Source organism: Rhinoraja longicauda, chromosome 6 (assembly GCF_053455715.1).
Source record: "Rhinoraja longicauda isolate Sanriku21f chromosome 6, sRhiLon1.1, whole genome shotgun sequence".
NCBI lineage: Eukaryota > Metazoa > Chordata > Chondrichthyes > Rajiformes > Arhynchobatidae > Rhinoraja > Rhinoraja longicauda.
The window spans coordinates 6,606,021-6,622,637 of record NC_135958.1 but is presented as its reverse complement, the minus strand read 5'-3'; the positions used below and the strand labels follow the sequence as shown (position 1 = coordinate 6,622,637).

General features: G+C 44.9%; 1 protein-coding gene across 3 annotated transcripts in view; it reads right to left on the bottom strand.

The window, feature by feature from the left end:
• tox3 (TOX high mobility group box family member 3) overlaps positions 1–16,617 on the bottom strand; it is a 112,930-nt gene that overhangs the window by 50,156 nt on the left and 46,157 nt on the right. For all 3 annotated transcript variants that reach the window (XM_078401634.1, XM_078401637.1, XM_078401636.1), the window contains exon 2: positions 1,464–1,529. In XM_078401634.1, coding sequence (XP_078257760.1) covers positions 1,464–1,529 — 66 coding nt within the window. The remainder of the gene's footprint in view (positions 1–1,463; positions 1,530–16,617) is intronic.

Sequence of the window (16,617 nt, the reverse complement as noted above, 5' to 3'; positions counted from 1 at the left end):
GGATCGGCCTCACCCTTGACCTGAATATGAATGTTTACATTAAATTTAGAGGAACTAATCTTTATTTATGTAGGAAGGAACAGCAGATGCTGGTTTACACCAAAGAAAGGCACAAAATGCCAGAGTAACTCAGCGGGACAGGCAGCATCTCTGGAGAGAAGGAATGGGTGACGTTTCGGGTCGACACTGAAGAAGGGTCTCGATCCGAAATGTCACCTCTCCAGAGATGCTGCCTGTCCCGCTGAGTTACTGAGTTACATTTGGTGTCCATCGAAATTTACATTCTGTGAAAGGGACACTGTACAACCAAACATCGTGGCTGAGATCATCGATGCACTGTAAGACGACTGTAAGGGCGGACGGTGGCGCAGCGATAGAGTTGCTGCCTCACAGCGCCGGAGACTCGGGTTCAATCCTGACTACGGGTGTTGTTTGTACGGAGTTTATACAATAGACAATAGACAATAGACAATAGGTGCAGGAGTAGGCCATTCAGCCCTTCGAGCCAGCACCGCCATTCAATGCGATCATGGCTGATCACTATCAATCAGTACCCCGTTCCTGCCTTCTCCCCATACCCCCTCACTCCGCTATCCTTAAGAGCTCTATCCAGCTCTCTCTTGAAAGCATCCAACGAACTGGCCTCCACTGCCTTCTGAGGCAGAGAATTCCACACCTTCACCACCCTCTGACTGAAAAAGTTCTTCCTCATCTCCGTTCTAAATGGCCTACCCCTTATTCTCAAACTGTGGCCCCTTGTTCTGGACTCCCCCAACATTGGGAACATGTTATCTGCCTCTAATGTGTCCAATCCCCTAATTATCTTATATGTTTCAATAAGATCCCCCCTCATCCTTCTAAATTCCAGTGTATACAAGCCCAATCGCTCCAGCCTTTCAACATACGACAGTCCCGCCATTCCGGGAATTAATCTAGTGAACCTACGCTGCACGCCCTCCATACCTGTGACCGTATCTCAGTCAGAGAGTTGTGAATCTGTGGAACTCTCTGCCTCAGAAGGCAGTGGAGGCCAATTCTCTGAATGCATTCAAGAGAGAGCTAGATAGAGTTCTTAAAGATAGCGGAGTCAGGGGGTATGGGGAGAAGGCAGGAACGGGGTACTGATTGAGAATGATCAGCCATGATCACATTGAATGGCGGTGCTGGCTCGAAGGGCCGAATGGCCTCCTCCTGCACCTATTGTCTAATGTCCGCATGGGTTTCCTCAGAGATCTTCGGTTTCCTCGCATTCTCTAAAAACGTACAGGTTTGTACGTTAATTGGCTTGGAATAAGTGTAAATTGTCCCTAGTGTGTGTAGGATAGTGTTAATGTGCAGGGACCGCTGGTCGGTGCGGACTCGGTGGGCCGAAGGGCCTGTTTCCGCGCTGTATCTCTAAACCTAAAACTAAAATGACGTACATGTTACAGATATAATAGAAACAGCAGAATTAATATACTCACCTCATTGCTGGTCAAGAAAGCATGGCATGGATCTGTCATATTCATGTAGTTGTTGTTCCCAGCAAACTGGAATAGAAAGGAAACCACCGTGAGATTTATACTCATTTCATACACTCCTACTAAACTTAGAACCATACAGTGCCCTCCATAATGTTTGGGACAAAGGTCCATCGTTTATTTATTTGCCTCTGTACTCCACAATGAGATTTGTAATAGAAAAAAAATCACATGTGGTTAAAGTGCACATTGTCAGATTTTATTAAAGGCCATTCTTACACATTTTGGTTTCACCATATAGAAATTATAGCTGTATTTATACATAGTTCTCCCAGTTCAGGGCACCATAATGTTTGGGACACATGGCTTCACAGGTGTTTGTAATTACTCAGGTGTGTCAAGCTCATGATGTCCTTCTATCGCTGCTCCATCGAGAGTGTGCTGGCATACTGTATAACCACATGGTATGCCAGCTGCTCAGAAAAGGACAGGAAGGCCCTTCAGAGGGTCATCACGACGGCCCAGTAGATCATCGGCTGCTCACTGCCCTCCCTGGAGCACCTGTTCAGCCTGCGCTGCCTCAGTAGAGCAGGAAAAATAATAAAAGACCCATCCCACCCCGGCCACCGTCTGATTGTTCTTCTGCCCTCTGGTCGACGTTTCAGGTCGATCAAATCCCGAACAAACAGACTCAAGAACAGTTTTTACCCCAGGGCCATACGAGAACTGAACACTACTTTCTGCAATAGGTCACACTGTTAAAACTTTTGTATTTAATATATTGGTATTTATTTGTTTTGCATTTATTGCATATATGTTTTTTACGCACCGTCAGGATTGCTATTTTTTTATTTCGTTGCACTTGTTGCAACGACAATAAATGAATATTATTATTATTATTATTATTATTATTTATTATTATAAATGCCTCCTTAATGCAGGTATAAGAGAGCTCTCAGCACCTTGTCTTTCCTCCAGTCTTTCCATCTCCTTTGGAAACTTTTATTCCTGTTTATCAACATGAGGACCAAAGTTGTGCCAATTAAAGTCAAAGAAGCCATTATGAGACTGAGAAACAAGAATAAAACTGTGAGAGACATCTGCCAAACCTTAGGCTAACCAAAATCAACTGTTTAAAACATCATTAAGAAGAAAGAGAGCACTGGTAAGCTTACTAAGCACAAAGGGACTGGCAGGCCAAGGAAAACCTCCACAGCTGATGACAGAAGAATTCTCTCTATAATAAAGAAAAATCCTCAAACACCTGTCCGACAGATCAGAAATACTCTTCAGGAGTAATGTGTGGATTTGTCAATGACCACTGTCCGCAGAAGACTTCATGAACAGAAATACAGAGGCTACACTGCAAGATGCAAACCACTGGTAAGCTGCAAAAATAGGATGGCCAGGTTACAGTTTGCCAAGAAGTACTTAAAAGAGCAACCACAGTTCTGGAAAAAGGTCTTGTGGACAGATGAGACGAAAATTAACTTATATCAGAGTGATGGCAAGACCAAAGTATGGAGGAGAGAAGGTACTGCCCAAGATCCAAAGCATGCCACCTCATCTGTGAAACACGGTGGTGGGGTGTTATGGCCTGGGCATGTATGGCTGCTGAAGGTACTGACTCACTTATCTTCATTGATGATACAACTGCTGATGGTAGTAGCATAATGAATTCTGAAGAGTATAGATACATCCTATCTGCTCAAGTTCAAACAAATGCCTCAAAACTCATTGGCCGGCGGTTCATTCTACAGCAAGACAATGATCCCAAATATACTGCTAAAGCAACAAAGATGTATTTCAAAGTTTAAAAAATGGTCAATTCTTGAGTGGCCAAGTCAGTCACCCGTTCTGAACCCAATTGAGCATGCCTTTTATATGCTGAAGAGAAAACTGAAGGGGACTAGCCCCCAAAACAAGCATAAGCTAAAGATGGCTGCAATACAGGCCTGGCAGAGCATCACCAGAGAAGACACCCAGCAACTGGTGATGTCCATGAATCGTAGACTTCAAGCAGTCATTGCATGCAAAGGATATGCAACCAAATACTAAACATGACTACTTTCATTTACATGACATTGCTGTGTCCCAAACATTATGGTGCCCTGAAATGGGGGGACTATGTATAAACACTGCTGTAATTTCTATATGCTGAAACCAAAATGTCTAAAAATGGCCTTTATTAAAATCTGACAATGTGCACTTAAACAACATGTGATTTTTTTCTATTACAAATCTCAAATTGTGGAGTACAGAGGCAAATAAATAAATGATGGATCTTTGTCCCAAACATTATGGAGGGCACTGGAGAAACATAGAAAATAGCTGTAGGAGTAGGTCATTCAGCCCTTCGAGCCAGCATCACCATTCAATATGATCATGGGTGATCATCCAAAATCAGTACCCCGTTCCTGCTTTTTCCCTTGATTCCATTAGCCCTAAGAGCTAAATCTCTCTTTTGAAAACACCCAGTGAATTGGCCTCCACTGCCTTCTGTGGCAGAGAATTCCAGATTCACAACTCTCTGGGTGGAAAAGTTTTTCCTCATCTCAGTCCTAAATGGCCAACCCCTTATTCTTGAACTGTGACCCCTGGTTCTGGACTTCCCCAACATCGGGAACATTCTTGGAGACATTCATGGAACCGAGTCTGAAGAAGGGACTTGACCTCGAAACGTCACCCATTCCTTCTCTCCAGAGATGCTGCCTGTCCCGCTGAGTTACTCCAGCTTTTTGTGTCTATCTTCACGGAACTACACGTTGCCATGGTTTCCCTCACCAGGTCGAACTATACTCACGCTTAAATCCAAATTTTGAATTTGCTTCAAAATGCTGAACATTGGAAACGGATGGCGTTTAAAACAATTTAATATTGTTGGAAATAATTACAGCCATTTATCCCATATATAGAATCCTGGTTTCCCACATTACAAAGTGTAATGTACACAGTAAAAGCAATTGCTTTAGGTTTGTTATGGTCACATGTACTGAGGCGACTTTGCCTTGCATGCTATCTAACCAAATCAGTTAATACAGTGCATACTGTAAATACAATCATGTCAAACTCAAGTACAACAGGTAGAGAGCAAAGGGGAAGATACAGAGTGCAGAATATAGTTCTCAGCATTGTAGCCCATCAGTTCCAGAGACAAAGTCCAATGTCCGCAATGGGGTAGCGCTGAATCGGACAGTACCCTAGCTTGTGGAAGGTCTGTTCAGAAGCCGGATAACAGAGGGGAAGAAGTCTCTTGCAAAATGTCTCAGCCTGTGTACTATTTTATGCGCAGTTGCAACTTTCCTGGGCACTTCAAAGCTACTCGATTCTGCTCCATCACAGATTATTTAATCATGAAGCCATTCCAGTTGTTAATACAAAGGCCACAGGAATAAGTTTGTTCTTAAAATATATCAACTACATTTAATATTCACATCTTCAAGCTACTGACAAGACTTCCAGATCTGCAGAAATAGTCATGGAGTCATGGAGTCATACATACACTGAAACAAGCCCTTCGGCCCATCTGGCCCATGACGACCAAGATGTCCCATCTACACGAGCTCCACTTGCCCACGTTTGGCCCATATCCCTCTAAACCTTTCCTATCCATGTACCTGTCTAAATGACTAAACCTTGGCACTGCGACTAGTTAACAGTTTATGAAGACCAAACTATCCTAGGTCTTAACATACCATTAAATTCAATGTAATGTACAAATTGGCATGAGCAATGGCCACCCAATCTACAATGTTCACAATCGCTTTTAAAGACTACTTTTTAGACAAATCATAAGGTCATATGTGATGGGAGTACAATTAGGCCATTCAGCCCATCAAGTCTACTCTGCCATTCAATCATGGCTGATCGAGGCATGACTCCCTCCTAACCTCATTCTCCTGCCTTCCCCCCATAACCTCGGACACCCGTACCCAATGAAGCAATGACCGCGGTGGGCAGCACAGTGGTAGACCTACGGCCTCACAGCGCTAGGGAACCGGGTTCGATCCCGACTATGGGTGCTGTCGTACGGAGTTTGTACTTTCTCTCCGTGACCCGCGTGGGTTTTCTCTGAGATCTTCGGTTTCCTCCCACACCCCAAAGACGTACAGGTTTGCAGGTTAATTGGCTTGGCCAATTCTCTGAATGCATTCAAGAGAGAGCTAGATAGAGCTCTTAAGGATAGCGGAGTCAGGGGGTATGGGGAGAAGGCAGGATCGGGGTACTGATTGAGAATGATCAGCCATGATCACATTGAATGGTGGTGCTGGCTCGAAGGGCCGAAAGGCCTACCCCTGCACCTATTGTCTATTGTCAATTGGTACAAATGTAAAATTGTGTGTGATCCGTGTGTGTAGGATGTTAGGGCGCGGGGAATCGCTGGTCGGCGCGGACTCGCTGGGCCGAAGAGCATGTTTCCACGCTGTATTTCTAAACTAAACAATGAAGCAATGAACATATTTTCTGTTGGCCACTGCAGAGTGGTTTATAGAAATGTCATGGCGATGCCAATATGGAATGGTGTCTTCATGCACCAGAGAACCAACACAACTTGACATCTGCAAAATATCCAATGAGTGAAGCCATGAAATTGGTGCAATTTGAAAGCAGTGTAATGACTTTGATAATATACAAATGAGACAGATAAGCAGCATTATAATTAAACAATATTGGGCTGTTGTTTGTTTTGCTGTGGCAAAGGTGTCATCACAACTAGAATAATAATAGTATAAACATTTGGCTCAGGTAATATTTTGTGAGACATTTATTTTTAAAAGTGTGAACGTCTTCAAGATGCAGACAGTAGAGCCACTGCCTCACAGCGGCAGATCCCCGGGTTCCATCCTGACCTCAGGTGCTGTCGGTGTGGAGTTTGCACGTTCTTCATGTGACGGTGTGGGTGTCCTCCTTTGGGCGCTCTCCCACATCCCAAAGAGGTGCAGGTTTATTGGCTAATTGGCTTCTGTAAAGTGCCCCGTGTGGGTAAGGAATGGATGCGCAAGTGGGATAACATAGAACTAGGGCAGCACGGTGGCGCAGCGGTAGAGTTGCTGCCTTACAGCGAATGCAGCGCCGGAGACCCGGGTTCGATCCCGACTACGGGTGCCGTCCGTACGGAGTTTGTAGGTTCTCCCCGTGACCCGCGTGGGTTTTCTCCGAGATCTTCGGTTTCCTCCCACACTCCAAAGCCGTACAGGTTTGTAGGCTAATTAGCTTGGTGAATGTAAACATTGTCCCGAGTGGGTGTAGAATAGTGTTAATGTGCGGGGATCGCTGGTCGGCGCGGACCCAGTGGGCGAAAGGGCCTGTTTCCGCGCTGTATCTCTAAACTAAACTAGTGTGAATGGATGATCGATGGTTAGCACAGCCTCAGTGGGCCGAAGGACCTATTTCCATGCCCTATCTTTCAAGCAAAAAAATAAACTACCTAGTATTCAACTCAACTTTGTCACTTTATTCTAAAGATCCCTCTGAGCCTTACATTAGGTCAGACACCATTATATTTCAAAGTGAATGTTCTGCCAAAAAGATTAAGAACAGTAGGCACATGGGAATGATATCACTTGCAACGTCTTTATAAATCACACCACATCCCCGCCTGGAAATACATCCCCATTCCTGCGTTTAAATCCTGAGACACACGAACAAACATTACTATGGGAGCATTCCAGGAGAGAAGGAATGGGCGACGTTTCGGGTCGAGACCCTTCTTCAGACTGAAGAAAGGTCTCGACCCGAAACGTCGCCCATTCCTTCTCTCCTGAGATGCTGCCTGACCTGCTGAGTTACTCCAGCATTTTGTGAATAAATACCTTCGATTTACATAGAAACATAGAAAATAGGTGCAGGAGTAGGCCATTCGGCCCTTCGAGCCTGCACCGCCATTCAATATGATCATGGCTGATCATCCAACTCAGTATCCCGTACCTGCCTTCTCTCCATACCCCCTGATCCCTTTAGCCACAAGGGCCACATCTAACTCCCTCTTAAATATAGCCAATGAACTGGCCTCAACTACCTTCTGTGGCAGAGAATTCCAGATTTGTACCAGCATCTGCAGTTATTTTCTTACACTTACTATGGGGGCACCTCCATTGCCTCCAGCGCCCTCAAGGGTGGCTGTAGGAGGCGCCCCGGGACATAAAGCCATTTGTAAGGGCTACAGCTGCCCCTCGGCTTCCGACAGGGTTCCGTTCCGAGAAACCCATCGGAAACCGAAAGTATTGCAAGTGGAAATGCATTGCAATACGCGCGATCGCGTGGCCGGGAGCGAGCGGAGGCTCGCCACGGGTCGCTGCCGTTTGCACCATCGCAAAGTCGAACTATCGCAAGTCGTAAGCCGGGGAGCGCCCGTACTCCCTGCCAGGCTTCGTCCTGCCCCCTCCTCTCTTCCAACTCTCATCCCCATCCACTACAATCGGGATGAAGAACAGTCCCAACCCGAAACAGCACCTAACCGTGTTCTCCAGAGGTGCTGCCGAATCTGCCGAGTTAATCCAGCACTTTGTGTCTTTTTAAAAAAAAAATGTAAACCAGCATCTGCATTTCCTTGTTTCCACAGGTCAATACCCGTGATTGACCGACCGGGTCATGGTTGAAAACCATCTTGCGAGGCTGAGGGAGAAAATCAACTTCCAATTAAAAAGGCAAACTGATTGTTCATTCCATTTGAAAATCTCGAGGCAGCACGCTCACAAAACAAAAGGCAGGAGGTAAATCCAACAACAATTTTAGTTAAATAAATAATGGATCTGTAATCTAAATAATGTCGGAGAAAGTAGGCAGAATGGAATGTAAAGCAAGTTTAAGATCTCTACAAATGTAATCAGCAGCAGAACTACAGTTAATCAGTTGTGAATGGGGCCCATTAATTACTGGTTCCCTTGAGAAATAACCATCTTTGTGACAATGTTAAGACTGCAGTGCAGGGACACGGCTATAAGCAGGATCTCATGCCATGTGGTAGAACAGGTGGCTTCATAAGCATCAGGTCATAAGGAATAGGAGTAGAATTAGGCCATTTGGCCCATCAAGTCCACTCCGCCATTCAATCATGGCTGGGATGGCAGGACTTTCATATGAAGAAAGACTGGATAGACTCGGCTTGTACTCGCTGGAATTTAGAAGATTGAGGGGGGATCTTATAGAAAATTCTTAAGGTGTTGGACAGGCTAGATGCAGGAAGATTGTTCCCGATGTTGGGGAAGTCCAGAACAAGGGGTCACAATAGACAATAGACAATAGACAATAGGTGCAGGAGTAGGCCATTCAGCCCTTCGAGCCAGCACCGCCATTCAATGCGATCATGGCTGATCACTCTCAATCAGTACCCCGTTCCTGCCTTCTCCCCATACCCCCTCACTCCGCTATCCTTAAGAGCTCTATCCAGCTCTCTCTTGAAAGCATCCAACGAACTGGCCTCCACTGCCTTCTGAGGCAGAGAATTCCACACCTTCACCACCCTCTGACTGAAAAAGTTCTTCCTCATCTCCGTTCTAAATGGCCTACCCCTTATTCTCAAACTGTGGCCCCTTGTTCTGGACTCCCCCAACATTGGGAACATGTTATCTGCCTCTAATGTGTCCAATCCCCTAATTATCTTATATGTTTCAATAAGATCCCCCCTCATCCTTCTAAATTCCAGTGTATACAAGCCCAATCGCTCCAGCCTTTCAACATACAGTTTAAGGATAAGGGGGAAGTCTTTTAGGATCGAGGTGAGAACGTTTTTTTTCACACAGAGAGTGGTGAATCTGTGGAATTCTCTGCCACAGAAGGTAGTTGAGGCCAGTTCATTGGCTATATTTAAGAGAGAGTTAGATGTGGCCCTTGTGGCTAAAGAGATCAGGGGGTATGGAGAGAAGGCAGGTACGGGATACTGAGTTGGATGATCAGCCATGATCATATTGAATGGCGGTGCAGGCTCGAAGGGCCTAATGGCCTACTCCTGCACCTATTTTCTATGTTTCTATGTTTCTATGATCTATCTCTCCCTCCTCACCCCATTCCCCATGCCTTCTCCCCATAACCTCTAGAAATCTGTTGAAAACCTGAACCTCACCCGAAACACAAGGTCTGCTTTGGACAAACGGTCATTATCTAAGCCAGCAAGCCACCGAACCCAAGCAAGTCCAACGTGATCTTTGGCCCAGAACCACAAGATCCACCTCAAGCTAAAACAAGACTGAAGTAACTCAGCGGGCCAGACAGCGTCATTGGAGAGCAAAGATAGGTGACATTTCAGGTCGGGACCCTTCTTTAGACTCCGAAGGAGCCCGACCCAAAACGTCAATGTTGAAGAAGGTGTCCGACCTGAAACGTCACCCATCCATGGTCTCCACAGATGGACAATAGGTGCAGGAGGAGGCCATTCGGCCCTTCGAGCCAGCACCACCATTCAATGTGATCATGGCTGATCATTCTCAATCAGTACCCCGTCCCTGCCTTCTCCCCATACCCCCTGAACTGGATGCTACCTGAACCGCTGAGCTACTCCAGCGCTTTATGTCCTTTTTATGTAAACCAGCATTTTAAAAAAAAGAGAGATATAACACAGAAACAGGCCCTTCGGCCCACCGAGTCCATGCCGGCCAGCAATCACCCCATGCACTAACGCTATCCAACACATGAGGGGCAATTTATAATTTCCAGAAGCCAATGAACACACAAACCTGTATGTCTTTGGAGTGTGGGAGGAAACCAGAGCACCCGGAGAAAACCCACGCAGTCACGGGGAGAACAGGGGAAATTCCACTCAGACAGCAGCCGCGGTCGGGATCGAACCCGGGTCTCCGGCGCTCTGAGACCTGCAAGTCTACCGCTGCGCCACCGTACCGCATCTGTGGTTCCTGGCAATACCTTCAGCTTCAAGGTTTAGTTTAAAATACTCTCCCCACCCACCTTAAAACCCCATCGCCCACCTCTCCCCACAACGCGAAGAGTAAATGTACTCCCTGTCGGCCTCATTACAAACCCGCACCAATTAGTTTCTCCAAACTAAATCAGATTTCTAAATTATACATGTTTCCACAGGAGAAAATGCAGTCCGTTAAATTCTGCTTGAATGACTGGCAAATAATTGCCAGGACTGGTCAGGACAAAGGCTGATAGGAGCATCAATTAAGGATGAACAGCCAGTTATTTTTTTAATAATATTCCCCCCCCCCCCCACACTGATTATGCTCACAGCTTGTCGGACTGAACGAAACGACAAATTAAATTAACAGAGATTGCTAAACCTGGCATACTCATGGGGAGCTGTGTAGAAACTGGGTCAACAGAGACAATGAACTGCCTGGAATTAAAAGATGAGAAAGACTGACTGATGCTACTTCAATCTGATTAGAGGAAACATCGCAACATGCACCAAAAAAAAAAAAAAAAAAAATCTTTTGGCATTGGCATCGAGTTCAAAGCGTCAGAGTGATCCTAGAAACACATGCTCAGCGCCCAGGCAGAGCACGGAGACTTAATGCAATCGTGAATGTCAAACTTTGCCTCGTTTTACACTGGCAGATTAAATTCGGGAGTTAAACACAATGTAATATCAATCTGCAATTGATCAGCCGTCTGGAAACTGAATCAAGGGATTTTACACAAATGTTCAGCGCAGCAGGTTGGTTTAACACACATATGGTACACTGCAATTTACATTATCGAAAACTAGTAAATCCCTTGTTTTGAACTGACACTGAATATCAAGCATGTCAATAAGGAACCCGAGTGGTTTCCATGTTTTGATAGGAAGATAAAAAGGTTTTTCATTCTTTTCCGTTAAAAATTGTCGATGCCATGTATTTAATAACTAAATTAAAGTTGGCGGTATTTCTCGCAATGTAAAGGACCCGCTTTAGATTCTGTCCCCGGGAGCTGTCTGTGTGGAGTTTGCACGTTCTCCCCGTGACTGCGTGGGTTTCTTCAGGGTACTCCGGTTTCCAACTACATCCCACTGACCTGTGGGTTTGGAGATTTGGGAGATCTTATAGAGGTGTATAAATTCATAGATCGGGTAGATGCACAGAGTCTCTTGCCCAGAGTAGGGGAATCGAGGACCAGAGGACATTGGTTTAGGGTGAAGGGGGAATGACTTAATAGGAATTTGAGGGGGTAACGTTTTCACACAAAGGGCGGTGGATGTATGGAACGAGCTTATCAATCTATAAACGTTGAGCCTCATTGGGTACGTTTAATCCCAGAATTGCTAAACAGAATAATGTCAGCCAAGTAGGACAAGATTTATATCTGAAAGACACAAAAGAAGATGATCAGCTGAGTAAAGCTCAAAAAGGCACAAAGTGCCGGAGTAACTCAGTAGGTCAGGCAGCATCCCTGTATCTTTTCATACCCCTAGTTTCCCTCTCCCCTGACTCTCAGTCCGAAGTAGGATCAACCCTATTCCTTCTCTCCAGAGATGCTGCCTGACCCCACTGAGTTGCTCCAGCATTTTGTGTCTATCTTCAGTGTAAACCAGCATCTGCCGCTCCTTCCTGCACATCACTGGAGAACATGGATAGGTGACGTTTCAGGTCGTCATCCTTCTTCAGTTTCTACTAATACTAAAGCCGGTGGGCAGTGAAGCACTACGCTTACACAACACAAATACTGTCACTTGTTGTGATGCAAGACGCAGCCATTTTAAATCTGAAGCTAAAGTGAATGATGAGTAATTGATTATTGGTAGGAACATTATGACATGGACCACCGGGTTTAAGAATAACGTCATCCCAGCAACCACTGGGTTCTTGAACACAACACTAACCTCAGAAATTATGATTTTCCATGTCTTTGGTTGCACTATTGACTTTGGTTTTTGCACAGTTATGGTTCCATAGTATTATAGTTATTAAATATTTTTTTATTATTATTATATATTATTAGTTTCTTCCCAGTTGTTATCAAGCATCTGAATCATCCTACCACAACCAGAGAGCAGTCCTGAACTCCGATCAACCTCATTGGTGACGCTCGGACTATCTTTGATCGGACTTTACTGGCTTTACTGTAGACTAAACGTTATTCCTTTATCATGTATCTATACACTGTAAATGGCTCGATTGTAATTATGTATTGTCTTTCTGCTGATTGGTTAGCACGCAACAAAAGCTTTTCACTGTACCTCGGTACACGTGACAATAAACGAAACTAAATTATTTGAATGTTATTGCATTTGCATGCCTGTTTAACTGCATTGTTAAATGTCCCATTGCCTCTCAGTCATCCCTGCGCACTGCAAGAGTGCAACAGGGGAGAATCTCACATTCTTCACACCTCCGCCACCCAAATACTCAGCCAAATATTCGCCAGTCAGGGAATTCACAGGGTAAAGCTGCCTGGAATCTCACCTCTGATCGGTGGTCTCTGCTTAACAATGGGCACAAAATGCTGGAGCACCTCAGCGGGACAGGCAGCATCTCTAGATAGAAGGAATGGCTGATGTTTCGGGTCGAGACCCTCCTTCAGACTGAGTGTCAGGGGACAGGGAAACGAGATTGAGGGCGTGCAGCGTAGGTTTACTAGGTTAATTCCCGGAATGGCGGGACTGTCATATGTTGAAAGACTGGAGCGACTAGACTTGTATACACTGGAATTTAGAAGGATGAGAGGAGATCTTATCGAAATGTATAAGATTATTAAGGGGTTGGACACGTTAGAGGCAGGAAACATGTTCCCAATGTTGGGGGAGTCCAGAACAAGGGGCACAGTTTAAGAATAAGGGGTAGGCCATTTAGAACTGAGATGAGGAAAAACTTTTTCAGTCAGAGAGTTGTGAATCTGTGGAATTCTCTGCCTCAGAAGGCAGTGGAGGCCAATTCTCTGAATGCATTCAAGAGAGAGCTAGATAGAACTCTTAAGGATAGCGGAGTCAGGGGGTATGGAGAGAAGGCAGGAACGGGGTACTGATTGAGAATGATCAGCCATGATCACATTGAATGGTGGTGCTGGCTCAAAGGGCCGAATGGCCTCCTCCTGCACCTATTGTCTATTGTCTATTGAGAGATACGGAAGAGCAAAGTGTGAAAAACATGCGATCAAAGGGGCCAAAGATTAAGGAAGATGTAGAATAGATCATTGTCAGCTTGAGGAAGGTCTACCTAATAATGTTGGCAAGCCTCCTTCAAAAGTCATTCCAACGACTTGAACATAAAATGTTATCCATTTATTACATAATCAGCGCTAACAAAACAGATGAAAGAGAAGGGAGGCCATACAGTATTTGTGACAGCTTACTGCACATTCTTTAATTGTCCCATATGTCTTAGTTGCAACTGTACTGGGAAAAAAAAATATTCCTTGGAGGCAAGTTAATTATTTTGGCAAATCTTGGACTGCTCCCTTAATGCAAAGAGTTCTCACTCTACAAGTTTAAACATTTCTATCAAATGTACGTAAACTTTAAAGGTTTAAAATTTGAAAAGAGCGAAGAGATTAATTCAATTGTATTTATATTATTTCTGTCATTTTAATTTAACCGAACTGTGTTTTGAAAGAAACAACGAGAAGATGGTTATTTGAACAAATGATAATTAACCTTAGAGCCTGCCACCTTTAATTTATTGCACAACCAATCTTACGAAAGAACCGAAAATAGACGCAAAATACTGGAGTAACTCAACATGACAGACAGCATCTCTGGAGGGAAGGAAAGGGTGACGTTTCGGGTCGAGACCCTTCTTCTGAAAGAACTTTATGGTTTCAACAATAAGCAATTTAACAATTTCGCTGGGAACTATATTATCAACCTTCCATACATTCATTAGTTCAAGTCACCCAATAAACATCCTCAATGAGAAATACTCGCTCACTACTTTTGTTTTATTGCCGTTCTCTCAAAATATAACAATTACAATCCAATAGTCATTAGTTTTAAATAATAACTCACAGTAGATGATCATTTAATGTTTGTTTTTCTGGTTAAAAATTCAAGTGGTAATATAAAATTATATTATATATGCTTCTGTTCACCACTGCTATTGAAAGGCACTTCATCAAGTTGACAGCGAGTCTATGGAATATTTTTCGAACAGCTCCCCTTGAGGACCTCTATTAAGTCTTTGGCTGAAATTGTATCTGGTGATTTATCCAACGCCATTAAGGTGAACTAACGCTGGATTTCCCAATGAGGCTTGACCCCGACAATAGATGTGGGGTGGAAGGGGAGGGGAGCATGATGGGAAAAACGTGATCGGCCCATGGTCACCCTGTGATTTAGACTTTAGAGATACAGCCCTCCACGCCATCCAGCAATCACACCATACACCGACACAACCCTTACGATACACACTCGGGACAATTTACAATGAATTTACAAACCCACACGTCTCTGGAGAGCGAGAGGAAACCGGAGCACCCGGAGAGAAAATCACGGGGAGAACGTACAAACTCCGTACCGACAGCAGCCGTAGTCAGGATCGAACCCGGGTCTCTGGCGCTGTGAGGCAGCAACTCTACCGCTGCACCACCACTTCCAACATTGAACTTGGAATAATTATGATTATTTCCGGGCATCTGAAGACTGGCTGCCGACAATTGATGGTAGAGTTAAAAGAAACTGTAACAACTTTTAGAGCTCGCAGCAGCTTCAAGGAACAGGCGTCTATGGTTACTTTGCCACAAATTTCACCACATAAAGACGTAGAAACAGAATTAGGCCATTTGGTCCAATGAGTCTGCTCCGCTATCCGATGATAGTAAATCTATTTTTCTCTCTCAACCCCATTCTCCTGCCTTCTCCCCGTAACCTTTGATGCCCTTACCAATCAAGAACCTATTCCCACTTGCAAAATACTCCATGCCCTGGCCTTCACAGCTGTCCCGTGGCAATGAATTCCACAGATTTACCACCCTCTGGCGAAAGAAATTCCTCCTCATCTCCTTTCTAATGGTATGTCCTTTCATTCTGAGGCTGTGCCCTCTAGTTCTAGACTCTCCCATTGCTGAAATCATTCCACAAGCACCCCATCTAGACCTTTCATTACTTGGTAGGATTCAATGGGATCCCCTCTCATCCTTCTAAACTCCAGCAGGTACAGGCCCAGAGCCTTCAAATGTCCACATTACCCATATTTAAACCGCTAAAAGCCGACACCACGCACCAACACTCCTCCCACGGAGGTTGAACGTTGAAGTCAATGTTTCCTCTGTAAAGTAATCATCATGCTGTTGAGATCCCATCTTTGGAATAGACAATAGACAATAGGTGCAGGAGGAGGCCATGCGGCCCTTCGAGCCAGCACCGCCATTCAATGTGATCATGGCTAATCATTCTCAATCAGTACCCCGTTCCTGCCTTCACCCCATACCCCCAGACTCCGCTATCCTTAAGAGCTCTATCTAGCTCTCTCTTGAATGCTTTCAGAGAATTGGCCTCCACTGCCTTCTGAGGCAGAGAATTCCACAGATTCACAACTCTCTAACTGAAAAACTTTTTCCTCATCTCAGTTCTAAATGGCCTACCCCATATTCTTAAACTGAGGCCCCTGGTTCTGGACTCCCCCAACATTGGGAACATGTTTCCTGCCTCTAACGTGTCCAACCCCTTAATAATCTTATACGTTTCGATAAGATCCCCTCTCATCCTTCTAAATTCCAGTGTATACAAGCCTAGTCGCTCCAGTCTTTCAACATATGACAGTCCCGCCATTCCGGGAATTAACCTAGTAAACCTACGCTGCACGCCCTCAATAGCAAGAATATCCTTCCTCAAATTTGGAAACCAAAACTGCACACAGTACTCCAGGTGCGGTCTCACTAGGGCCCTGTACAACTGCAGAAGGACCTCTTTGCTCCTATACTCAACTCCTCTTGTTTTGAAGGCCAACATTCCATTGGCTTTCTTCACTGCACAAACACCAACATCTATTCTGTTGAAGACATTTAATAATCAAACGAGATTCATTGCATAGACTCTCCCAGTGCTGGATACATCCTCTCCACATCCACTCTATCTAGACCTTTCATTATTCGTTCGTTCCACCTCGACCTTACATAACACGGGCGGTCGGCGCAGCGGTACAGTTGCTGCCTTACAACGAATGCAGCGCCGGAGACCCGGGTTCGATCCCGACTACGGGTGCTGTCTGTACGGAGTTCGTACGTTCTCCCTGTGACCTGCATGGGTTTTCTCCGAGATCTTCGGTTTCCTCCCACACTCCAAAGA